This window comes from Mirounga angustirostris, unplaced genomic scaffold, assembly GCF_029215605.1.
Source record: "Mirounga angustirostris isolate CCGP_5_RB_7025 unplaced genomic scaffold, mMirAng1.0.hap1 SCAF_5, whole genome shotgun sequence".
NCBI lineage: Eukaryota > Metazoa > Chordata > Mammalia > Carnivora > Phocidae > Mirounga > Mirounga angustirostris.
This window is the reverse complement of record NW_026991713.1, coordinates 79,105,875-79,132,526: the sequence shown is the minus strand read 5'-3', so window position 1 is coordinate 79,132,526 and position 26,652 is coordinate 79,105,875. Positions and strand designations below refer to the sequence as shown.

Sequence of the window (26,652 nt, the reverse complement as noted above, 5' to 3'; positions counted from 1 at the left end):
GAGAGAGGGAACACAAGCAGGGCGAGTGGGAGAGGGAGAAGCAGGCTCCCCGCGGAGCAGGGAGCCCGATGCGGGACTCGATCCCAGGACCCCAGGATCATGACCTGAGCCGAAGGCAGATGCCCAACGACTGAGCCACCCAGGCGCCCCTATCTGTATTTCTTAGGAATTGGCCAGCAACTTATTCCTGATCCTGCAAGCCTTTTTATTACATGTGGTGGGTTTAAGAGTGTCCCCGCAAAGGTATGTCCAGGTTCTAACCTCCTGTACCTGTGAATGTGACCATATTTTAAGTTTTTGCAGATTTAAGGATCTTGGGATAAGATCATCCTGGATTTAGGATGGGCCCTATATCCATTGACCAGTATCTTTAGAGAAGGATATTTGAAACAGGCATGAGGGAGAAGGCCATGTGAAGACAGAGGCAGAGAGTTATGCAAGCCTCGGGACCCTACGATGCCACCAGAAGCCAGGAGAAGGGTATGGAATGCATTGTTCCTCAGAGCCTCTGGAAGGGGCCAGCCCTGCTTGATTTCAGACTTCTGGCCTTCTTGATTTTTCAGAACTGTGAGAGAATAAATTTCTGCTAAGCCACCCAGCCTGTGGTGATTTGTTATAGCAGCCCTGGAAAAGGAGTATCTATTTATCATCTATCCACTACTTTTTATTTTATACAGGAAATACAATTCTAAAAAAACAGTTATATACAACCTCACAGATAAAGGGTTATCTGCTCAACTTGATATTCTTTAATATAAAGGTGACTTCCAAAATTTTTTATTTCTAAACTGCCTCAATGATTGAAAGATTGTAGATCCATAACTCAATTTTTGGTGATCTCTACGTTTTCTGATGGTCAGAGTAAAATAGGATTGCATTTTTCAGTGAAACATCGATGAAGAATAATTTCTAATTGGAATTTGAAGGGGCTTTCTTTTTACCTCAGTGGTTGCTTTTGTTCTTTCTTCTGACTTAAAATTAGAGAGCCCCAGGGCTCAGTCCTTATTTCTACTCTGTATTCCTACTCACTTCCTTGGTGATCTCATCCAGTCTCATGACTTTAAATACCACCTGTAATGCTGATGACTCCCAAATTTACAGCTCTCATTAAACCTCTCATTAACTCCAGACTCCTTCAACTGTAACTATCAAAGAGAGATCTCAGACTCAACATGCTCAAAGCAATCCTTACTCTCCAGCCATCTCAGCTGATAACAACTCCATCTTTTTAGCTGCTAAGGCAAAAAAACCTTGGTGGCATCTTTGACTCTACTTCCTCTTATGTCATACACCCAATTCATCAGCAAATCCTACTGACCCTCCCTTCTAAATATATCAGAATCCTACCATTTCTTACCATCTCCACTGCTTCCCCAGGTTAAAGCCACATTATGATAGGTGGTAGAGTGAACAAATTAGATTCGACCTAAATATCATACAATAGGGAAATAGTTTATGTCCAGATTATTAAATTAATTTACTATATCTACCCAGTGCAGTTTATTATATACTACGGCTTAAAAATTCTAGCAACGGTAACAAAAATATTACCTAAATTTGCATAACAAAAACCTTAATACTAAATTGCACATATAATTACAACTATATAAAAATCAAATGCATAGGGGGAAGTGTCCAGAAGAAAATAACATCAGTATACTTCCAACTAATTCCGTTGTTTTACATACACTAGTCAGTTAGTTACAAAAAAACTTTGGTTTGCAGGCAACAGAAACTATCTTTATATAGATGTCATAATTTATTCAACTATTTCTCCTGATGGATATTCAGACTGTAATTTTTGTTAACATAAAACAATGCTTTTTTAAACATCTGTGTACATATTTTCTGTACTGTACCTATTTCGCGTATATAAATTCTTAAAAGTTTATGTTCCTTTTTGTTACAATTTATCTTTTACCTAAAGGAAAAAATAAATGTACACGGTTAAAAATCCAGCATACAGAAAATATTACAGCTCAAAGTCAATCTCTTCCTACAACTTATGTCTTCCCAGAAGTAATTACAAGTTTCTTGTGAATCAGAAAAACTTAATCTATAAATGGTTTTATTTTTTATTTTTTTTTTTTTAAGATTATATTTATATGAGAGAGAATGAGAGAAAGAGAGAACATGAGAGGGGGAGGGTCAGAGGGAGAAGCAGACTCCCTGCTGAGCAGGGAGCCCGATGCGGGACTCCATCCCTGGACTCCAGGATCATGACCCGAGCCAAAGGCAGTCGCTTAACCGACTGAGCCACCCAGGCGCCCTATTTATTTGAGAGAGTGAGAAAGTACATGAGAGGGGGGAGGGTCAGAGGGAGAAGCAGGCTCCCCGCCAAGCAGGGAGCCCGATGCGGGGCTCGATCCCGGGACTCCAGGATCATGACCTGAGCCGAAGGCAGTCGCTTAACCAACTAAGCCACCCAGGCGCCCCTATAAATGCTTTTAAACATACACACACACACACACACACACATTCGGAATCTCAAATACACCTTGGTTCCTCAATTTTTTTTTTTCCAGTTAATGATATCCCTTGCAAGTTTTTTTTTTCCATATGAGGAAAAAGGAGTAAACCTACATAAAAGGAAAAGCATAAACCCACTGCTTTGGAATAACTAAAGCCTTCAGAAAATTCAGTATATTGAAATCCGTATCAGTAGGTAGAACTGGACCCAGAGTAAAAACATCTTATCTTGAAGCACAGGATATATATACTTCTTGAGTATCACACATTGCTAGGAAAGCTACATTGGGGCTTTCTATAAAACTAACAAAGAAGAAAGCTGGTTAGAATCAGTGTTCCAAGAACTTGTCCCTGTCCCAGTGTATAACCCCAAGCCTTCACATTGCTTCCGTCTGTATATACAGCTGAAGATGAATAGGGCTAGACCCTGGCTACTTTAAAATGCCAAGGATTTATCAGCTTCATCTCAAATTTCAGCACCACTCAGTGGTCAAGTACTCAGTGTTACTAAATCACAGGTTGATGTGAGATCAAGTGAATGAATTCTTCAAATGTTAACTTCTAGAATATGTTCATTTTAAGACCTGTCTCTAACTGGATATAAATAAAAACTTTATAAGGATTTTATTCTTGGTCATGCAGACTCTAGACCTATAGAATATAAGAGGTTAAAAACATCATTCAGGAGAAAATTCTGTAGAGAATCACTGGTATATATCATAAAGGAATTTAGGAGGGAGAGCTGGTTTGGAAGAAAAGTAGCTCTACTTGTGAAATGGAAGACTGTCCTCTGTTGAAAAACTTTCAGGCATTTTTTTTTAAGATTTTATTTATTTATTAGAGGAAGAGAGCATGGACAGAGGAAGACATAGGGCTGACATAGGGCTCCATCCCAGGACCCTGAGATCATGGCCTGAGCCAAAGGCAGATGCTTAACCGACTGAGCCACCAGGCGCCCCAAAACTTTCAGGCATTAATAAGCAAGATGGAGATTTTTTTTCAGAGGAAAGCCTTTAATTCTGTTCCTGAGAGTAGTCCTCTAGAACTGTAGGCCCAGCCCTCGCAATACATATATTTCAGTTTTAAGCAATTTTTATATATGGATGGTCTGCTCCAAATGAGGCGGGTAGTTTATTTTAAAAAGGTGTTGGGGCGCCTGGGTGACTCAGTTGGCTAAGTGTCTGACTCTTGGTTTTGGCTCAAGTCATGATCTCAGGGTTGTGAGATTGAGCCCTGAGCCAGGCCCAGCACTCAGCGCAGAGTCTGCTTGGGATTCTCTCCTTCTCCCTCTGCCCTTTCCCCCTCCTCATGCACTCGCACTCTCTAAAATAAATAAAATCTTTAAAAAAAAAAAAAAAAGGTGTTAAGGTCCAGTTCAATTGCTGAAAACACTGAACTGGGGAACAAAGGCACACTTACTGTGTCTCAACTACTTCTTCCATCTGCATCATTTTCTGATCTTCCACCCCCTTCCTTAAAGCTCTGCCCAGTTCAGGCAAGCCAGAGAACATGCAAGCCAGTCTGGACAATAGAGAATCCATTAGCAGGAGGAGCCATGAACCATGGTGAATAAGCCTTCTAGCTCCTAAGAACTTCAAAGTAAAAAAGCTATCGTGGCCATCCTTTAACCTCCTTCCAAGGGAAGGAATCCACACGGGGTGGGGGTGCAGAGTCAGGTATATTATACTTGTATAGAGGTATGTTAATAGGACTCTGTAACAGAAGGAAAGAATTTGAGGACCACAGATTGTAGATCACTCAAGTGTTCTGACCCCCCTGCCAGGAAACAACTGCTAAATTCTAGGGACTTAGGAGAAAATGAAAAAGAAAGGTAAATAGACAAGATATGCTCTGTGCAGTTTTATAGTATAGATAAAATTTAACAAGGAAGACAGACAATAAAAAGAAAACCATCTGATCTAATAATCCCACTTCTGGGTATATAGCCAAAGGAAATGTAAAGCAAGATCTTGAAAACAATGGCTAATTCCCATGTTTACTGCAGCATTATTCACAATAGCCAAGACAGGGAAACATCCTAAATGTCCATCAATGGGTGAATGGATAAAGATGTGGTGTGTATACATATATAATTGAATATTATTCAGCCGTGATAAAGCCTGCCATTTCCAACATGGATGGACCTTGAGGGCATTATGCCAAGTGAGAGAAGTCAGATAAAGACAAACAATGGATGATATCATGTCTATGTGGAATCTAAAAAACCCAAATATCTAGTAACAGAAAGTGAAATGGCGGTTACCAGGAGCTGGAGGTGGGAGAATTGGGGAAATGTTATTTAAGGAAGGAATGAACTCGCAATTAGATAAAATCTGGAGCTCAAAGGATTTTGGTCAACAATACTGTATTATAAACTTCAAGGTTGCCAAGAGACTACATCCTGTTTTCACAAAAAGAGTAATGATGTGACATGACAAGAGGCATTAGCTCACTCTGTGGTGGTAATCATACTGATACTGTAACATAAATGTACCAAATCAAATACTGTACTCAAACTTACATAGTGTTGTAGGTCAATTACATCTCAATTTAAAAAAAAAAAAAAAAACACCACCAACATCCTTTCTGGATCAAAATGTGAAAAGCAAAGAATGGGCTCACTGACCCCACCAAGCACCAAAGTGAAGGGCCGCAAGGACTGGCAGGGCACAGGGGAGAGACTCCTCTGGGGGCTTTCCACAGAGAAGGGAAGGCCTGGAAGCTTTTCATTATGCTTTCAACCCCACTACATGGGATGCACTCAGCCTCCTTGTGGTTTGGTACTCCTACTCCTCTTCCAAGTCTCAGCTTAAGTGTCATTTCAAGGAATTCCTCCCTGGCATCCGGATTCTACCCCCCATCAATTTTAAAGTTCATTGCATATTGTACCTCCTCTGTGTAACTACTCTAGTATCTGTCTCATCACACTCAAAACCATGAGGCGGGGGCCATGCCAGTATATTTTGCCATCTTCTTCCTAGTACCCAAGGCATGGCCTGGCACTTAGGAATTCAACACATATTTATGTAATGAGTAAAGGTGAGATCCAAGTAAAAACTACTATCATTGTACGTGGGGGGTTTCTTGTTGTTTGCCTCTTACGCTGATATAGCCGGATCCAGACCTGCCAACCTCCCCAGTGTAATGATTATATGGTAGTCCTTGGGTAAGCCCAAGCTTCCCCTAGCTTGAGCCCCTCTTTACCTCCATTTCCTAGAGTGGTCCTTGCAAACACAGTGGCCAGATTGCCCAGAAGTCTTCCAATCAACAATCAGGGTAAAATGATTTCTGAAGTGTATTAGTTTCTCGCTAGCGCTGCCATAAAATACCACACACGGGGTGCCTTAAACAAAAGAAATTTATTTTCTCACCATTCTGGAGGCTGGAAGTCCAAGATCAAGGCTGGTTTCCACTGAGGCCTCTCCTCTGCTTGCAGAAGGCTGCCTTCTCACTGTGTTGTCACCAGTTCACCAGAAGAAAATTGAAAATTGATCAATGGTTTACATTTTCATTATGATACAGTGTAAAGCACACTTGGATGGAAGTCAGGTATCCCAAATTTTGATCTGGGCACTATTCCTGATAATAGTGACTTCATATAATTGACTCCATCAAGAATTTCCTTAGTTATAAAGTAAGGGGTCAGATCACATGATCTCTTAAGGCCTGTACCTGGTCTAATAGTCTAGCAATTTCCTTGGTAGAATCCATTTTCTATCCCAAACTCCTACAGAACTCCACTGGTCCATAGCACTAGTTAGCTGCTGTGGTTTGGCAACCTAGTAGCTAACCTGTAACAGGTTAATCGGAACTAAAACATTTAAGGAATAGTGTAACTAATTTTCTGGTAATACTAGTACTTCTTTTCTTCAGTTGGACAAACCAGAAGTGCTAAGGACACCGACACAAATTAGTCCACCAAAGACACCAGGTTTCCTTCTAACAAGGGATATAAATGTTAATACACTGCCTCAGATTTCCTTCATTTCCTATTATTTCATTTAGGATTAAACTAAATCTTTAAAATAAAGATTTAATTCTCCAGATGAAGTAATTTTATACCTATGAAACTTCTCTCATGTCTTTGTTGCTATGGTACAAATACAGTTGGTTAAAAAATTTAATAATAATGAGACTTTCAGCATTTTTTTCAAAATAGGTATTTATTATTAAAAAATTATACAAATTGGCTTTTTATTACTCAAATTATGAAAATTTTTAAACACTTTGTCTCAAGCCTCCAAAAAAGTGTGCTCTGTCTTTACAGTCTTCAGTGGCAATACACTGTGATGGTACAGAAAATAACTCACAAACATTCCAAAGAACTTTGTTAGAATGTACAAGGATATGGCAGAAGCCAGAATCCTTAAAGTGATTTTAAAAAAATTTCAAGTTTAAGTATTACTGAAGTTACATAAACAGTTACAGAATAATAAACACCTATGTGTAATTTTGCAAAGGAAAAATGATTAGTTTTGTATGTCTGCACTTTGTTTCAGCCTTTCCAAAAACACTTTTAAAAATGCAAAAACTGAAAATTTTCCAGTTACCTGAAACTTCAAAAATCTATTGTACTTTGAAAAAACTCTTAAAAGCAGCATCGTTTAAATAGTGGCTGACTCTCAAATGTGTGTGCAACCAACCACAACCATCCTCACTATGACTCAGGCTTGTCGGAGTCCCCAGCTTACAATCCACAGCAGAACCAGAGGCAGCAAGCATCTCTGACAGTTAAGAGAAAAGGCCATGAGGAGTAGGTATGCAGCCCAGGGTATCCAGGTGCTTGCTTGTGGGGAAAAAGGGTCAAAACTGAAGGGACTTTCCTTACAGAATCCAAGGTCCTAATTCAAAGCAGCTCCTTTAAACACCTAATTCCTTTTTGACCCCCTCCTCATCACTAAAACTGATGGTACAAAGTCTTTATACAAAAGAAAATTTTTGAAACCTGTGTTTTACATCAATGCTAATTACAACCAATTTAGCAGAAAGAACTACAAAATGCAAATTTTAAAAGATTTCCTTACTAATGGAACTATAGATTAGGGTAGGAGCCAACTGGTTTCCCAAGAAACACTTCTAATGCACTTTAAATTGGAAATCAGATGTCAACACTACTTTAAAGGCCTTTAAAGAAAAAAAAAAAGAAATGAGGCATTGTATACATATCAGTTTTATTATCTATATAAGTTGACCTATTTTCAAATAACTGACATAATTTAGTATTTAAATTAGCATTTTAAGCAATAAAAGGCAAAAACAGTGCCTACTGAACTATACACTTTATGATTGATAGAGTAAATGTGTAATTTTACCACAATTAAAAATAAACAAAAGAAGGGTACCTTTTGATAATATATCAATGAGGACACCACAATATTGTGCAAAGCACAGATAGATACAAAAGCCTGTTTTGTTCTCAGACTTGCACCGGAGATGGCTGAAGCAGGCTGGGCATACACACCAAAGCTGGGGCACCGCTTGAGTTGTACTTCAGGATCACACTGACCGAGCCCTTTGGCATCTAAAGAAGCAGAGGTGTTCTCTCTCCAGCTGGCTGTTCCTTCCGGAAGAGTTCTTTGATCTGGGTTAGTTGGCCACAGAGCCGCTCTCTCAATGGAGGGATGTGGTAGCTAGGGTCCAGAATGTTCGTTACTCTGCGCTCCCTCTCTCGCTTCCATAACTTGTACGGGTGGGGAGGAAAAAACGGTCGCCCTCTTTCTCTTCGAATCTGTAATGTAATTCCACTTACGGCAAGCATCCCCCATACAGCCAGGATAATAAAGTCTAAAAAACAGCAGGAAAGAAGTTTGAACTCTTGTATTTTAAAACCTAACAGAGCTCTAACACTTAACCTTTCATAGTTTAAATCTGTGTCATTCTTTCTCAGCAATATTAGACTTCCTGTGAGTTTGGCCAAACGTGTATTTCCTCACTTACAGCTGAGGAATGAATAAGGAAGCTACAGTCTTAAATTTTAAAATGGGAATTTTCTATCATAGGCATTTGAAAGTCCAGAGAGGCTGTAAGAAATCAGTTGTTTGGATCCCTGGAATTCCAATATTCTGTGACCAGTGCCCACAGGCGTGGTTGGTTGTTTTGTTTTTCTGGGGCTGGGGCGGGGAGAAAGCAGTCCTCTAGCTACACCTCACAAACGTACATCACGGAACATTAGATGCCACCCTGCTTTTTTCCCCCCACTCCACTCAATATGGGGCCCCACCCCCCTCATGAAGAGTGGATATAGAAATGCATGAAGAAATTCAACAAACTGTAACTGAGCTTCTAGTAAAGGCTTGACAAAATATTGTTTTGTATGTAAAACTTGCAAGACACATGGATTTCAAAGTCTCTATGTAGTATCAACCTCTTATCCAGTGAGGGCAGACTCAGGATGGTAGAGGGAAAGATATGTCCTTAAATAGTCACAGCAATCATGACTATGCTTATATATCTTCAACAACAAGACATAATTTTCCATCTTCCATATTTTTAACATTTCTGAAACCAATACATCCTACATTCATTGTGAACATTTAATTTAGCCATTTTTTTCTTCAAAAAGTCTATGGAGATGACTTTTCTACTTTAATGGGTAGAATCTTACAGTTGCAGAAACAATAACACCTTCTGATTGAAAATCACTTTTTCACTTTCAAGTAGCAAATTACATGCTTCTTTAAAGGAAGGAAACAAGGGAATAACTTTAACAATCAGGCTGTCATTCTCATCCCTCATCCCACCCCAACCAAACAGCTTTGTTCCCAGGATTTTTCTCACCACTGGGAATTGACCAGGTAACCTAAGTAATCCTGGTTGAGAAATTTCTTAAAGTTCATTTAGAAGATTTTTAGAAGTATGAACTTCAACCACCTTACAAATTTAAATTCTTTTCTCCCATGGTCATAAGTTATTATTAACAGAAGGCTCTAATACATTTGTATGGTGTGAGTTTCCTCCTCTTGTCCAGTTAACCTTCTTTCAGTCTAGTTACCAAGTGCTCTTGTTAGCACAAGCGGGCCAGTATTCTTACTTGACTATCACTCGGGTTCTTGGATTTAGTCTTACCATTAGTTTGAAAAGGCACAGTTGTGAAAGCTCTGTGGAAATCCACGTTGAGTGCTCTCTTGAGTACATTCAAAGTGATGTAAGAAAGGCTTGTATACAAGTAACTGTCAAAGGCTAAGACCACCGAGTAGGAGCCAATGAATCCACAAGTCAATATGTTCAGCTGTGGAAGAGTGAAGCGTTTAGGCATCGCCGCTGGTAGAACAAGGAATAGTTTCTAACCCTCCCCAACTGGCCTCAATCACAGGGAATCCCTTCTGCTCCCTCAGGGCACATGAAATGGGGTCAAGTCTCAGCGCTGAATAAAGGTTACCTGGAAGGTTAAACTGAAAACCACCTTCCACACCCACAGTGAGTTCTTACTCATAGGAAATGTCTTCCCTGGGGCGCCTGGGTGGCTCAGTCATTAAGCGTCTGTCTTCGGCTTGGGTCATGATCCCAGAGTCCTGGGATAGAGCCCCATGTTGGGCTGCCTGCTTCTCCCTCTCCCTCTGCCTCCCCCCCTGCTGTGCTCTCGCTCTCTCTCAAATAAATAAAGTCAAAAAAAAAAAAGGAAATGTCTTCCCTGTGAAAGAACCTCAATAATAGTCTAATTAGATGAAGAACACTTTGTCTGGAGAGACTGTTGAAACTAATGATCCATCAGCTTGTGCATTTACAGTGAGCTCAACCTCTCTGCTCCCACTGTTCAAAGCATACTGACAGCAGTGACCAGCCCCACTTGATGAAAAAAACACTGTGCTAATTGTAATCAGAACTTCTCTTGCTTTCACAGTAACAAGGCTATTTAAAATTAATCATTTCCTAAAGATTCTCATGTAGCTAGCTCTCCCCGGTAAATAAAACATGCAAAATGATGCAGTAAGTGAACGACTGAAGGCCCGGGACAATAGGATGAATAAATCTCACTTGATGAAACACTTACTATTCTTAGGCAGCCCATGAAAACTACTGGAATGATAACAGCTATACAAGAGAAGGTCACCCAGAACACACCATCGTCTTGAAAAATCTTCAGGTTTCCTGAAAAAGCAAAAAGAAAGCAAGAGTTAACAGGTTTACCAAGTTCAATTTCATTTTCTCAACATCTAAACACAGACATGCATCAAGATTTATTATAATCACCAGGGAATAGGTTGACAATTAGAAATGAATTCTGACTTTTTTCATTTAACTGCCAATACAATCAACTTTTAAGGATGTGTCTTAGAAGGTTGAGGGGTGGGAGGAAAATCAAGCAGGTACATGCTCTGCATTTATTCCCAGGAAAATTTAGAAGAGGCTGGACTAGTCCAAGCTCTTCCATTCACTAGCTGCGATACTGAGCCTGTTTCCTAACCCATAAAATGAGAAGACTGAACTATTTCGTGGCCAAGCTCCAAACCATCCTTCCTTGCTCTGTTTCTATCACTCCATGATTTTGTACTGCAAAGTAAAAAGTACAAGTAAATGGCATTCAGAGCTAACTATTTGAACTCCTACCCAAAATGAGCAGCAAAATCCATTTACTAGATTTTTACCATCAATGCATTTCCTGCCCAGCCACTGCATCCTGGAAGATGTGATTCCTCATGCATCAGGAAAGACGGGAGCTAACCACTTTCCTGCGCTTCTACTAAACTCTTCTCCAAAATGCAGCACGTCTACAGTGACCCGGGAAGACTCTATCAGAAGTCCTATTTATAAATTAAATTTATTTTTTTTTTAAATGCTCCTTCACTGCATTCAAGGATGCACTCTTTTTTTTTTTTTTTTTAAGATTTTATTTATTTGAGAGAGAGAGAATGAGAGACAGCATGAGAGGGAGGAGGGTCAGAGGGAGAAGCAGACTCCCTGCCGAGCAGGGAGCCCGATGCGGGACTCGATCCCGGGACTCCAGGATCATGACCTGAGCCGAGGGCAGTCGCTTAACCAACTGAGCCACCCAGGCGCCCTAAAATGTGCCACTCTGGCATGTGGATTATTTTTAGTTGAAGGCAATCAAGACCCGGCAGGGTCAGGAAAAACTTTAATAGCTTCACTAACTGCCTAAAAGAATTTACATAGGGAGCCTGACCCAGAAAGAGAGCAACTACCGGTGATAACTATTTTATCTGAAATACTTAACTGCCTGGTAGGGCAAACATCTGATTACCAAATGTCTGCTCTTCTTCTTTTCTTGTGACTTGCCCTCCCCACCTTTGAAACCCCAGGCACCGACCCCATTCCTTAGCTCCGGATGACAAAGAAGGCTCAACTGCCTGACTGCCTTTGGGTCCCATACTTTTAAGGGGTTCCTGTACATACAAAATTAAATTTGTTCTCTTGTTAATCCGTCTTTTATCAATTTAATGATTAGACCAGCCGAAGAACCTTAGAAGGATAGACGGGAAATTTCTCCTGCCCTACAAAAGAAAGTTAACTTACAAGTTAACCACATTCTAAGCATTCTAAGTAAAAACTGAATTACTTAAAAAAAAAAAAAAATTCCCAGAACCATCCCCTGTGCTACTGCCCTAGATGACAAGTAGGTATGTTAGAACGCCTGGGGTCTGGCAGACGGTGGGAGTGAAGGCTGGGGTATAAGACAACCGGGAACGAAGCACCAGGTTCCCAACTCGGCTGCCAGCAGAGCAGTGCCAAGTTGATCTGTGGGATATACTGGGCTTCCACTTAAGATTCACTTTGTACTGGCCCTCCCTAAAGCGCCACATCATCGATAGAAATTTCCAGAACTCTACAGGCAAGGCCCCAAGTCCCTGATGGGGCAGTATCTGTACACAGAGAACCCGAACAAGGTCATGCAAACAGTGAACTGAACACAGAAAACATGACACATCTCCTACCCAGCGGAGTGAAGAACATCACTGAGGAGATGAGGAAGCCCAGCACTAATCCAACACACAGCATGCAGAACAGGAGGATTCCAAATCGCCACCAAGCAGCTACCAGGAGAATCCCACCAACACTTCCAGCGACGGCTGTCAGAATCAGACGAACTGCACAGAAGGAGATGAACTGTTGGACCAGAGGCAGCTTTTCCTACCACATGCGCTAGACACACACCACCATTACCAGAGGCAGCCTTAGCCTTTCTGTAGGTCAGGCCCCAAGGCAGTGCCCTGACAACCAGCACGGAAAGGCCTTCTCTGAGGAGGGGCTGGTCTGAGCTGCGCAAACCAGCAGGTGAGCTAAACCTCCCAGGCAAGTGATAGGTGTGGCTTGGCACAACCCATAAATCGGGGCTGAGGAAGAAGGGGCAACAAGCATTCTGTTAAATGTGACAGGGAAGGACGGGTTGTGTTTGTTTCAAGGTAAAGAAAATCTTAATATTTTGATTGTTGTAAATTTCGTATCTTCAATATACCAAATAGCCTGGAACACGGGTTTATAATCAACATAGCCCTTCAATTCCCTAAGTACCAAGGAATTCACCATGCAAATTAAAAACCCAGAAGAGAAGGTCTAAATGAGTAGTCTAGAAAAGATGTTTCGAGTATAGGTGGCCCATTATTTACACACATAACAGGTTATCTATCACACAATACGGTCAAACTATAGAAAGAAAGGGGGACTATGAACACAACCCCTTTCTTCCCAAACTGTATTGTTTTCACGTACCATCATATGTAAGAAGTGTCAGTCTTGTAATCAGTACATAGAAGAAGAATCCCATGAAGATAAAGCCTATGAAAAATAATTCTAGTAGCAAACCACCAGAAAAAGAAGAAAAAAAAAATACAAGCTATGGTTAGGTATTCTTTTCACAGTGCAACTTAACTTTCTAACCAAAAAATACATGCTTAAGCTTCCAGAATTTACTCATATTAGGACATTCAGGGGAAAGAAATACCCGAAAGACAGGAAAAATTTAGAAGTCATTGGGAGTAAATATTATTAAATGAATACAATATTAAAATATTAACTGTTAGATACACTGCATTAGGCGCCCCTAAATTTCAATTTATTACATGAGCAAAAATGAAAGGAAAAATAACAAAATATTCCAAAGTAAAATATTCCAAAGTATTCCCAGACTTTTGGGAAGCCTGGGTGGCTCAGTCAGTTAAGCATCTGCATTCGGCTCAGGTCATGATCCCAGGGTCCTGGGATCGAGCCCCACATCAGGCTCTCTGCTCAGTGGGGAGTCTGCTTCTCCCTCTGCCTGCCGCTCCCCCTGCTTGTGCTTGTGCTCACTCTCTCTGACAAATAAATAAATAAATCTTTTTTTTTTAAGTGATTTTTATACCTTCCTTTAATTCATCCTTCCCTATTTAGGATGAATATTTAATCACTGTCTTCATGCATTAAAATACCTAGTAATATCTTTGGGACCTTGCCTAGAGCTTGGCAATTAAATTCTTTGTTCTAGAATCATTCTATACTTTGAGGAATTAAACATTCTTCAGAATATTTTCTACTCAATCAAGAAAAAATATAATAATGCAGACGGAGTTGCATATTTCAATTCATAATTTTTTTTTTTTTTAAGTAGGCTCCAGGCCCACGGAGCCCAACACAGGGCTTGAACTCACGACCCTGAGACCAAGACCTGAGCTGAAATCAAGAGTCAGACGTTTACCTAACTGAGCCACCCAGGCGCCCCCACAATTCATAATTTATTAAAACAAGTTTAAAAAGTTTGAGATCAGGATTATTTTCACTCTTTTCTTGATGCTCCGTTATACTCCTTGTTAATGAATTAAATAAGGATTTTTTTTTTAGTAATTACAAACACTGTTACATAAAAGGCAGCCCAAAAATTCAAATCAATTCAGCGAGCATAATTTATATAGTTGCCCCCCTACTCATGGTTTTTCTTTTCATGACTTCAATTACCCCATGGTCCAGAAGCAGATGATCCTCCTTCTGAGGTTCCATCAGAAGGTCAATAGTAGCCTAACACTGTCACAATTCTTACCTACATCATTCCCCTCACTTCATCTCATCATATGGGCATTTAATCATCTCACATCAGCACAGGAAGGATAAGTGCAGGATAATAAGATATTTTGAGAGAGAGGGACAACATTGACATAACCCTTATTACAGCATCTTGCCATAATTATTCTATTATTAATTATTGTTAATCTCTTACTGTGCCTAATTTATAAATTAAATTTTATTGTAGGTATGTATGGATAAGAAAAAAATATATATATATATGGGGTTCAAGTACTGTCCACAATTTCAGGCATCCACTAGGAGACTTGGAAAGTATGCCCCACAGGTAAGAGAAGACTACTGTATTCCACTCCCTGAATGGGTTTCACTGCGAAGATTGCGGAGTTCCTATTTGCAGTCTGAACCTCCCGGGACTAAGCAGACATTTCAATCTACAGATACCACAGACCTGCAGCTTGATGTATCTGAAACCACGTCACAATCACCATCATCAAAATCCACACATTCTTACACAAATGTCCTGATTTCCAACCCCAGTTATTTTTAGTCAGCTGGCCGACCTAGCAATTGAAGAAGTCTGCTGCATAAATCCAGTTTTGCTCCCCTCTTAGTAAGAGGAAGTTATACTCCATTATTAAGAGAAAAAATTAAAATGCATGGCAACTAAGTAAAGTCTACTGGAAAGAACCCAGTCACAAATCTATGAAGATAGCTGGAGATAAGCAGTTGCCTTATCTCCTTAAAGTTCAAATTCCCCAGCAGAATTTAAGCAAAAAAGCCCATAAGGCACGTAAATAGCAACTACATCAGTAATACCTGTTTTCCAGAATCTGTGTCCAAAAAAACAAATGAAGAGACCAAGCAGGGCAAAAAGGGTGAAGAACACTTTGGTTGATACTCTTCCTAAAAATAATGAAAATTTAGTGGGTAATATATCCAATTTAATACTTTGTACTTAGTTACTAGAACAAAGCTTCATGAAAAAAACCAAGTGAGCTGACAATAGACACTTACTTTAATTTATAATATATATCATATACAAATATAAACACATAAATTATAAACCTACTTTTGGAAATACCCTTGCCACCCCTAACAAATTATTTTGTGTGGGCAATGAATATCAATGCTACTGCTATGACAAAAGGAGGAACCAGACAATCTATGCTTCCTGACGAGTATACAGCACTACTTTTAACATATTCTTGGGGTGTCCTGTGTACACAAAATGGTTTTGTTTCTTCACAAACTGCAAGAAAAAAGGAGAGCAACGGAAAGGAGAACTAGGGATTAAAAGAGATTTAAAAGACACATCAACTAAATACAATGTATAGGCGTCACCTAAAACCTGATTCAAATAAAAAAACTGAAAAACAATTGGGTGACTGGGAAAATATAAGTACTGGCTGTTAATTTGATGCTATTAGGGAATTATCTTCAATATTTTTCACTGAAATTTGTGTTGGTGATACTGTACCTATGTATTTTGAAAACAGAGCTTATCTTTAGGACAAACACACACATGTGTGCACATACACACACTCCACACTGAAATTTTGTGAGCAAAATGATGGCCATGGATTTGCTATTTAAAAAAATCCAGTAATAGGGGCGCCTGGGTGGCTCAGTCGTTAAGCATCTGCCTTCGGCTCAGGTCATGATCTCAGGGTCCTGGGATTGAGCCCCGCATCGGGCTCCCTGCTCCGCGGGAAGCCTGCTTCTCCCTCTCCCACTCCCCCTGCTTGTGTTCCCTCTCTCGCTCTCTCTGTCAAATAAATAAATAAAATCTTTAAAAAAAATAAAAAATTAAATTAAAAAATACAGTAATAAAGGAGGGCTAGGAGGCAGAGACCCAGGTGGGTATATAGCTGAAACCAAATCACACCATGAATCAAAATCATTAATGCTGAAAAATTAGTATATGAAGGTTCTTCGAAGTTCTTCATCATAAAAAATTTTAACCAAAATTCCCATTAAAATAAAAGAACATGTACTACACTGTAAATCACATATGAACAAATTATTGCCCATCTTCTTTACACATATTGCTTCTGAAAAAAAAATGCAGCATTATAACTAACAATAAAGCACAATATACTTCATGATGCCAAAGACCAAATCTCATGGTCCTTAATAGGCACCAACTTAAATATAAATAACATGAACCAAAAGATACAGCTTACCAAAGAGAAAAATACACTAAATTCACTGTCATGACTCCTTTGAGATTTATCACAAGAAAATAATCCCTGAACTAAAAACGAAAACAAAACACCTATACAATCTCATGTGGAAAATGTTAAATGTTACCACAGATCAAAACACATAAAATGCTTAAGAGTGCTCAGATGGAGATACCATGAAGACCTACATTTAAATAAGAAACACAAGGCAGAAGACCAGAATTTGCAGGGCATGAGACATAACCCACACAGCAGCTTTTCTGAGAACAAAGCGCCCCAAAGAAAGGTGAAACAAGAGATAAAACGCCACATTCTGCTTATTTCAGACCTGTGGTTGACTGCTGTTCTATGATTTAATCTTTACACCACAAGTGTGGAGTTGGCTGGGATAGTTTTTTTTTCAAATGACAATCTAAGTGGCAGTTTCCAGCAAGTATAATCATCAAGGTTGGCAAGATCTTCCAACCCAATAAAAACGACACACACAGTTAGCTTTCCTTCCTGCTATCAGACAGCAGAGAGAAACTAAATGGAATCCCCACTCACAGTACCAGGAAAGCACAGAAACAAATGATACAGGAAAAAAACAGAGAGCAGGTTTCATAAGAAGTAGACTCTAGAGACAAAACTAGAGAGAATATGGGCACTTTGGGGGGCGATGAAGACAAAGGGGTGAATGGACTGGGAGGATAGAAGACAGTCCAAGTAGAGCAGTCTTTAATTATCACAGTATCATCTAGGTTATGATACACAGGCCAAAGTTTTAATTAAAAGGCAATGTGGATACCTCCTCTCTACTCCAAGCTCAGGAAAGATGTCCTCATACACATCAAGCTCGAAAATGAAAGCAACAATAGGACCAACATCATCACTAGGAGGGGTCAACTGAGGTTGGAGGAATAGGATCAGAGCTCCCTTTCTCCTCGGCTAACACGTAGAGATGGAAACCCAGGGGAGGGGAGCTTTCAGATTAGGAGGGGCTCTGGTGCAGAAGGACTCAAGGGAAGGGGACTAGAGGAACCTAGATTAAGTCTACCAGTTAAAGATACAGAACTGATATCTGCCTGGGTCCCCTACATTTTATGTCTCCAGGATCCTGAGCATGGCAGTGGAAGACTGGATGGGATACAGCTCTACCAGAGGAGGGGAACCCTAGTCCCTGAACACAATGGATAGACTATTCTTTAGAGCAAAACTCCTGGAAAGTGCTATCTGGACTCTTCTCCAATTTCTTTCTTCCTATTTGTTCTTGAACATACTCCAGTAAGGCTTACCCCAGCGCTCCACTAAAACAGCTCTGACACCAACACCCTCCATGTTGCTAAATCCAGTGGTCATTTTTCAGTTCCTAATTTCCTGACCTCTAAGCACCAGAGTGCCCAGGGCTTGGTCCTTAGACCCGTCTCTTTTCTACTTGCTCACTTCACAGTAAGGCCATCTAGTCCATGGCATTAGATGCCATCGATTTAATTGGATGCACTTCAAGGTAATCCCAGCCCACACCTTTCCCCTGAATTCCAGCATATTTACAACCAACTGTCAATTCAACATGTCCACTTGAATGCTTCCTAAGGTTCTCAAACTGAACAGGTCCAAAACTGAACTCCTGATACATGCTCCCAAACCCGCTCCTCCAACAGTCTTTCCCATTTCAGTGAATGGCAGTTCTAGCTCTCCAGGTGCTCTGGCCAAAATGGTAGTCATCTTTTACACCTTTCTTCAACCCCCTCACCCAACCAGCAACTATTCCTGGCTCTATTTCAAAATATATGCAGCCACTCATTGGCCAAATCTGGGATGATTTAACATGCAAATAATGGGCACTCTGAAACATGAAAATAATGACAGTGATGGATTATCCAGAGAATTAAGAATCCATGGGTTCATGTATATAAATACATACATAAATAGGGGAGAAGAGAAATCTCTTCCTTACAAGAGAATGCCAACTAATATGAAGAAATGATGACATTAGAAAATTTCCATTTGGCAACCACCTAGTAATAAATGTTTCAGGCAAAAATCATGGGATGCTAAAACTAGCAAGTGAGAGTTTAAGAAGGGCCTATCTACTAGCATTCAGAGTCTTGCCCAAGAATACTTAAAGGGAAAATAGTTACTTTACAGTGGAGAAACCTGGCAGACACTACTAACCAAATATTCAAGGTTATCACCACCAGTCATGGGACAAATAGGTATCAAATGCCTCCTAAGAAGGGCACAACATTGCTTTTTTGTATTCCCACCAAAAATGCATAATGTGAATTTAATCATGAGGAAACATCAGACGAACCCAAACTGGAGGACATTCTAAAAAGTCAGCCTGTACCCCTCAAAAAGGTCAAGGTCTTGAAAGACAAAACAGACTGAGGAATTGTTTCAGATTACAGAAGACGAAAGAGACACAGGTCAGTTAAATGCAGTATGTGACTTTTTTTTTTTTATAAAGGACATTAGTGGAATAGCTAGTGAAATTCAGTAACATCTGAGGGTTAAATAACAGTACTGTCTCAGAGTTAATTTTGTGAATTTGATCATTTTTACTATGGTTACGTAAGGAAATAAATAGAAATATTTTAAGGGAAAAAGGTCTTTCTGTCTGCAACTTACTCTCAGGTGGCTCAAAGAAAGCAGAGTACGTGCACATACATATGGAGAGCACGCGCACCCGAGCACTCTATAAATAAAAAGCAAATAGCATAGTACATTCACAATTGAGGAATCTGAGTGAAAATTATGCCGAAATTCTTCGTATTTTTGCACCTTTTCGGTGAAACTATTTCAGAATACAATGTTACACACAGAATGATCTTGCAACGCCCCCACTGCCACCACCCTATCCAAACCACTGTCCGCTCTGCCCCGAATTACCGCGACAGCCTGGTCCATCTCCGTTTCTGATCTCGCCCCTGACTTTTCTCACAGAAGCAGCCAGAGTGATGCCGTCAGAACGGGAGTCCGATTAGGGCACTCGCTGCTCAAACCCGCCAATGCCTTTCCGTTGCGCTCTGAACAGAAGCTTCTGCCCACGCTGCGCCCTACCAGGCTGCACCTCTCCCCCTCCTCAGGCTCCTCCGGCCGCTGTTCTCGCCGCTGTTCTCCGAACACACCAAGAAGGCTCCGGCTGAGGGCCGCTGTTGCCTCTGCCTGGCAGTACTGCCCGGACACACGCAGGGCTCCCCGCCTCGCCTCGCCCCGGGTCTCCACTCGCCCCGTGTCTCCACTCACCCCCCCCGCCTCTCCACTCACCCCCCCGGAGTCTCCACTCGCCCCGTGTCTCCACTCACGCCCTGGGTCGCCACTCGCCCCGTGTCTCCACTCACCCCCCCCGCCTCTCCACTCACCCCCCCGGAGTCTCCACTCGCCCCGTGTCTCCACTCACGCCCTGGGTCTCCACTCGCCCCGTGTCTCCACTCACCCCCCCCGCCTCTCCACTCACCCCCCCGGAGTCTCCACTCGCCCCGTGTCTCCACTCACGCCCTGGGTCTCCACTCGCCCCGTGTCTCCACTCGCCCCCCACCTCTCCACTCACCCCCCCGGAGTCTCCACTCGCCCCGTGTCTCCACTCACGCCCTGGGTCTCCACTCGCCCCGTGTCTCCACTCACCCCCCCGCCTCTCCACTCACCCCCCCGGAGTCTCCACTCGCCCCGTGTCTCCACTCACGCCCTGGGTCTCCACTCGCCCCGTGTCTCCACTCACCCCCCCCGCCTCTCCACTCACCCCCCCGGAGTCTCCACTCGCCCCGTGTCTCCACTCACGCCCTGGGTCTCCACTCGCCCCGTGTCTCCACTCGCCCCCCACCTCTCCACTCACCCCCCCGGAGTCTCCACTCGCCCCGTGTCTCCACTCACGCTCTGGGTCTCCACTCGCCCCGTGTCTCCACTCACCCCCCCGCCTCTCCACTCACCACCCCGGAGTCTCCACTCGCCCCGTGTCTCCACTCACGCCCTGGGTCTCCACTCGCCCCGTGTCTCCACTCACCCCCCCGCCTCTCCACTCACACCCCCGGAGTCTCCACTCGCCCCGTGTCTCCACTCACGCCCTGGGTCTCCACTCGCCCCGTGTCTCCACTCGCCCCCCACCTCTCCACTCACCCCCCCGGAGTCTCCACTCGCCCCGTGTCTCCACTCACCCCACCGCCTCTCCACTCACCCCCCCGGAGTCTCCACTCGCCCCGTGTCTCCACTCACGCCCTGGGTCTCCACTCGCCCCGTGTCTCCACTCGCCCCCCACCTCTCCACTCACCCCCCCGGAGTCTCCACTCGCCCCGTGTCTCCACTCACGCCCTGGGTCTCCACTCGCCCCGTGTCTCCACTCACCCCCCCGCCTCTCCACTCACCCCCCCGGAGTCTCCACTCGCCCCGTGTCTCCACTCACGCCCTGGGTCTCCACTCGCCCCGTGTCTCCACTCGCCCCCCACCTCTCCATTCACCCCCCCGGAGTCTCCACTCGCCCCGTGTCTCCACTCACCCCACCGCCTCTCCACTCACCCCCCCGGAGTCTCCACTCGCCCCGTGTCTCCACTCACGCCCTGGGTCTCCACTCGCCCCGTGTCTCCACTCGCCCCCCCACCTCTCCACTCACCCCCCCGGAGTCTCCACTCGCCCCGTGTCTCCACTCACGCCCTGGGTCTCCACTCGCCCCGTGTCTCCACTCACCCCCCCGCCTCTCCACTCACCCCCCCGGAGTCTCCACTCGCCCCGTGTCTCCACTCACGCCCTGGGTCTCCACTCGCCCCGTGTCTCCACTCACCCCCCCGCCTCTCCACTCACCCCCCCGGAGTCTCCACTCGCCCCGTGTCTCCACTCACGCCCTGGGTCTCCACTCGCCCCGTGTCTCCACTCGCCCCCCACCTCTCCACTCACCCCCCCCGAGTCTCCACTCGCCCCGTGTCTCCACTCACCCCCCCGCCTCTCCACTCACCCCCCCGGAGTCTCCACTCGCCCCGTGTCTCCACTCACGCCCTGGGTCTCCACTCGCCCCGTGTCTCCACTCGCCCCCCACCTCTCCACTCACCCCCCCGGAGTCTCCACTCGCCCCGTGTCTCCACTCACGCCCTGGGTCTCCACTCGCCCCGTGTCTCCACTCACCCCCCCCGCCTCTCCACTCACCCCCCCGGAGTCTCCACTCGCCCCGTGTCTCCACTCACGCCCTGGGTCTCCACTCGCCCCGTGTCTCCACTCACCCCCCCCCCGCCTCTCCACTCACCCCCCCGGAGTCTCCACTCGCCCCGTGTCTCCACTCACGCCCTGGGTCTCCACTCGCCCCGTGTCTCCACTCACCCCCCCCGCCTCTCCACTCACCCCCCCGGAGTCTCCACTCGCCCCGTGTCTCCACTCACGCCCTGGGTCTCCACTCGCCCCGTGTCTCCACTCGCCCCCCACCTCTCCACTCACCCCCCCGGAGTCTCCACTCGCCCCGTGTCTCCACTCACGCCCTGGGTCTCCACTCGCCCCGTGTCTCCACTCACCCCCCCGTCTCTCCACTCACCCCCCCCGGAGTCTCCACTCACCCCCCCGCCTCTCCACTCACCCCCCCGGAGTCTCCACTCGCCCCGTGTCTCCACTCACGCCCTGGGTCTCCACTCGCCCCGTGTCTCCACTCGCCCCCCACCTGTCCACTCACCCCCCCGGAGTCTCCACTCGCCCCGTGTCTCCACTCACGCCCTGGGTCTCCACTCGCCCCGTGTCTCCACTCACCCCCCCGCCTCTCCACTCACCCCCCCGCCTCTCCACTCACCCCCCCGGAGTCTCCACTCGCCCCGTGTCTCCACTCACGCCCTGGGTCTCCACTCGCCCCGTGTCTCCACTCACCCCCCCGCCTCTCCACTCACCCCCCCGCCTCTCCACTCACCCCCCCGGAGTCTCCACTCGCCCCGTGTCTCCACTCACGCCCTGGGTCTCCACTCGCCCCGTGTCTCCACTCGCCCCGTGTCTCCACTCGCCCCGTGTCTCCACTCACCCCCCCCGCCTCTCCACTCACCCCCCCGGAGTCTCCACTCGCCCCGTGTCTCCACTCACGCCCTGGGTCTCCACTCGCCCCGTGTCTCCACTCGCCCCCCACCTCTCCACTCACCCCCCCGGAGTCTCCACTCACCCCCCCGCCTCTCCACTCACCCCCCCGGAGTCTCCACTCGCCCCGTGTCTCCACTCACGCCCTGGGTCTCCACTCGCCCCGTGTCTCCACTCGCCCCCCACCTCTCCACTCACCCCCCCGGAGTCTCCACTCGCCCCGTGTCTCCACTCGCCCCCCCCCCCCCCCCCGGAGTCTCCACTCACGCCCTGGGTCTCCACTCGCCCCGTGTCTCCACTCGCCCCCCACCTCTCCACTCACCCCCCCGGAGTCTCCACTCGCCCCATGTCTCCACTCACGCCCTGGGTCTCCACTCGCCCCGTGTCTCCACTCGCCCCCCACCTCTCCACTCACCCCCCCGGAGTCTCCACTCGCCCCATGTCTCCACTCACGCCCTGGGTCTCCACTCGCCCCGTGTCTCCACTCGCCCCGTGTCTCCACTCACCCCCCCGCCTCTCCACTCACCCCCCCGGAGTCTCCACTCGCCCCGTGTCTCCACTCACACCCTGGGTCTCCACTCGCCCCGTGTCTCCACTCGCCCCCCACCTCTCCATTCACCCCCCCGGAGTCTCCACTCGCCCCGTGTCTCCACTCACCCCCCCGCCTCTCCACTCACCCCCCCGGAGTCTCCACTCGCCCCGTGTCTCCACTCACGCCCTGGGTCTCCACTCGCCCCGTGTCTCCACTCGCCGCCCCCCCCCCCCGGAGTCTCCACTCACGCCCTGGGTCTCCACTCGCCCCGTGTCTCCACTCGCCCCCCACCTCTCCACTCACCCCCCGGGGTCTCCACTCAACGGTTAGCCTTTCCGCATGGGCCTCCCTGGCCATCGCTCTCAAACTTCTTCCCTCAGTGTCACTTGTTATTATCCACCTTTCCTACTTAATGTTTGCTTCTTAGCACTCAGCAGTTTCTCCCATGATGGATATTTTTCAAATTTATCTTGTCTGTCTCATCTCCCCCGCTAAAACATAAGCTCCCAAAGGGCACGTAGTCTGTTTTGTTCACTGCTGTATCCCTGTGCCTAGAACAAAGAACGGGACAACCGAGGGGCTCAAAAGGCATTTGCTGAATGAATTTTTTATTTTTGCTAGTCTTCACTAGACAAAAGCATTTTTTAATATTTTTGAGTTCTGGATTGGTTGACATGGATCTGCAAAGCCAAAGAAGAAATTTCGAAGTTTAAATCCATATACTTACTGAGAGAAGAACAATTACCCTCCTTGGCCTCAAAGCTGCAAGCATATGTGTGAGCAGGAACATAAGCAGCAGATGTATTGAGAAGTGGGTCCCGGACAATGACATTATAAAGGACACCTTGTCCTCGGAGAGAGGAGAAGGAAACACTTGTCTTATCATTAGCTGTTAGGGTAACCACCTGAAGCCAAAAATAATGTATGATTAGTGTTCAGATTTTTTTAAAAAGCTATTCTATTAGAACCCCACCTACATGTGATAGTAAATTGTAATATTAAATTATAATTCTTGTTTAAAATATACACCAACCCATTTAGCTCTCTCAAACTATTGTCCTGCACAGTTTATACATGCTAATATAAGCAAGTTCTTACACAAAATGCTTCTAAAGTTTTTGTACAGCATCAAATGTCAGTAATTTAAGCAAAATAATGATATAAAATGTAAACACTAGTCAGGACAATAAAAAAAAATTTTGTCATCTACTACATTGTAAACAACACAATGGCAAGAACTATATTTATCTTGCTCACTAGTCCTTCTTTCCTCAGTACTTAGCACAATGCTTGGCACAGAGTAAGTGTTCATTATTACTACTAGGTATGGAACTGTCAAAAGACAAGTGTTTATTAACATCTCACAGAGAGAACCCGTTTATCTTTGTCTAACAGACTCTGCAAAAAAGAAAACATTCCATATAGTTGTTATGCAGTGGTCCTTCACTTCAAAACTTCCATTTTAAAGGTGGTTTTTTAGATAGGTAATATATGTAATAGAAGAAACAAAAGCCCTATATAGCTAGAATACACTAATACATTCCTACTAATAAAAGTGAGAATATTTAGTATTAGAGTTTCAGGAATAATTACAAGCCTCTTAGAAAACTTCTGCTTAAAAATATTGCTTAGCCTTCAAAAATATGTTTCTGGCAAAGGACTGGTCAAGTTCAACTAAATGTTAACATTACCTCTTACTCCATTTTTATTATGAAACATTCAAACTTACAGAAATGCTGAAAGAATAATACAATGAATAAACTACCACTTAGATTTAACAATTGTTAATATTTTATCCTATTTCTTTTTTTTTATTCCTCCTTCTTTCCCTCTATTTTTTCCTGCTGAACCATTTTACAGTAAGTTAGATATCATGACATTTCACTTCTTAAGACTTCCAGTGTGCACATCCTAAAACAGCGTTTCTCAAACTTAACGTGCCTATAATCACTAAGGGAGGGTGTTATAATTTAGATCCTGATTCTATTGCTGGAGGAAGCATCTGAGAGTCTGCTTTTCTAGCAATCTCTCAGCTGATGCCAATGCTACCCATTCATCTACCACACTGAGTAGCAAGGTACTAAGGATATTCGCTTTTATACCCATATACCTTAGCTTACCCCAAAAAATCAATAATCTCTTATCTAATACACAGTCCATATTCAGATTTTCCCATCTTTTTTTGTTTGAAGATTTATTCACCTATTTGAGAGAGAGAGAGCACCCACACAAGTGGGGGGAGGGGCAGAGGGAGAGAGAGAGAATCTCAAGTGGACTCCCCGCAGCCACATTGTGGGGCTCCATCTCACAACCCACGAGATCATGACCTGAGTGGAAATCACAAGTTGAAATCACAAGTCAGACAGTTAACCGACTGAGCGACCCAGGCGCCCCTCCTCCCCCCACCATGTCTTTCATAGCTTTTCTCTCCTTTAACCAAAATCCAACCATTTCATGCATGGTGTTTATCTCTGATATCTAGGACAGTCCTTCCCATCACTCTCTCCCACCCACCCAATGATTAAGAGCAGTTGTCTTTTTCTGTTTTTTTTGTTATCGGGGTGGGGGGGAAGGGGAGAGGGAGAGAAGAATCTTAAGTAGGCTCCATTTCCAGTGCAGAGCCCGATATTGGGCTCAATCTCATGACCCTGAGATCATGACCTGAGCCGAAACCAAGAGTCGTTATTTAACTTACTGAACCACCCAGAGACCCCCAGAGCGGCTGTCTTATAGGGGCACCTGGCTGGCTCAGCTGGTAAAGCCTGTGACTCTTGATCTCATGGTTGTAAGTTCAAGCCCTGGGTTGGGTGTAGAAATCACTTAAAAATAAAATCTTAAGGGGCACCTAGGTGGTGCAGTTAAACCTCCCACTCTTGGTTTCAGCTCAGGTTGTGATCTCAGGGTTGTGAGATCGAGCCCCTTGATAAGCCCCTCCTTGAGCCCCTTGTCGGGCTCCACACTCAGTGCTGGAGCCTGCTTAAGATTCTCTCTCACCTCTCTCTCTGCCCTTTACCCCCCACCACCTGCTCACACTTTCTCTCTCTAAATAAAAAATAAAATCTTAAGAAAAAAAAGCAGTTGTCTCATAGAACATTCCACAATCTGGATTTGTCAGAGTATGCTCAAGGTGTCCAACTTGCTCTTTTACCCCACGTATTTCCTATAAACAGGAACTCCAATGGACTGAATTCAGGTTAAACATATTTTGCTAAAATATTTCACAGGTGATGGTCATGATGTCAGGTGGAGTCATATGAGCACATAAGGCAAGCTACCTGCTATCAATGAAGCTAAATGACCACATGGATAAGACCGAGACCATCAAATCATTCCACTCCAAAAGTAAGTTTTCTCTTTGCAATTAGAATTCATCTGAGCATGCTGAGAATATCCTTTTCCCCAAAAGTCTTTCACCTGCAGATCCTTGCCTGAATTATTTCACTAAGGGTGGAAAATGGTGATTTTCTAATCCTATTATTCCTTCTACATTTACTGGTCGGTTCCTCC

At 44.5% G+C, this 26,652-nt stretch overlaps 1 protein-coding gene across 2 annotated transcripts in view; it reads right to left on the bottom strand.

Moving 5' to 3' along the window:
- Positions 1–6,613: 6,613 nt before the first annotated feature.
- The window catches only part of TM7SF3 (transmembrane 7 superfamily member 3), a 38,364-nt gene continuing 18,325 nt past the window's right edge, over positions 6,614–26,652 (bottom strand). For both annotated transcript variants that reach the window (XM_045873725.3, XM_064591478.1), the window contains exons 6-12: positions 23,873–24,050; positions 15,235–15,321; positions 13,135–13,215; positions 12,360–12,512; positions 10,460–10,557; positions 9,535–9,697; positions 6,614–8,253 (exon numbers count right to left, since the gene is read on the bottom strand). In XM_045873725.3, coding sequence (XP_045729681.1) covers positions 7,991–8,253; positions 9,535–9,697; positions 10,460–10,557; positions 12,360–12,512; positions 13,135–13,215; positions 15,235–15,321; positions 23,873–24,050 — 1,023 coding nt within the window. In that variant the 3' untranslated portion in view covers positions 6,614–7,990. The remainder of the gene's footprint in view (positions 8,254–9,534; positions 9,698–10,459; positions 10,558–12,359; positions 12,513–13,134; positions 13,216–15,234; positions 15,322–23,872; positions 24,051–26,652) is intronic.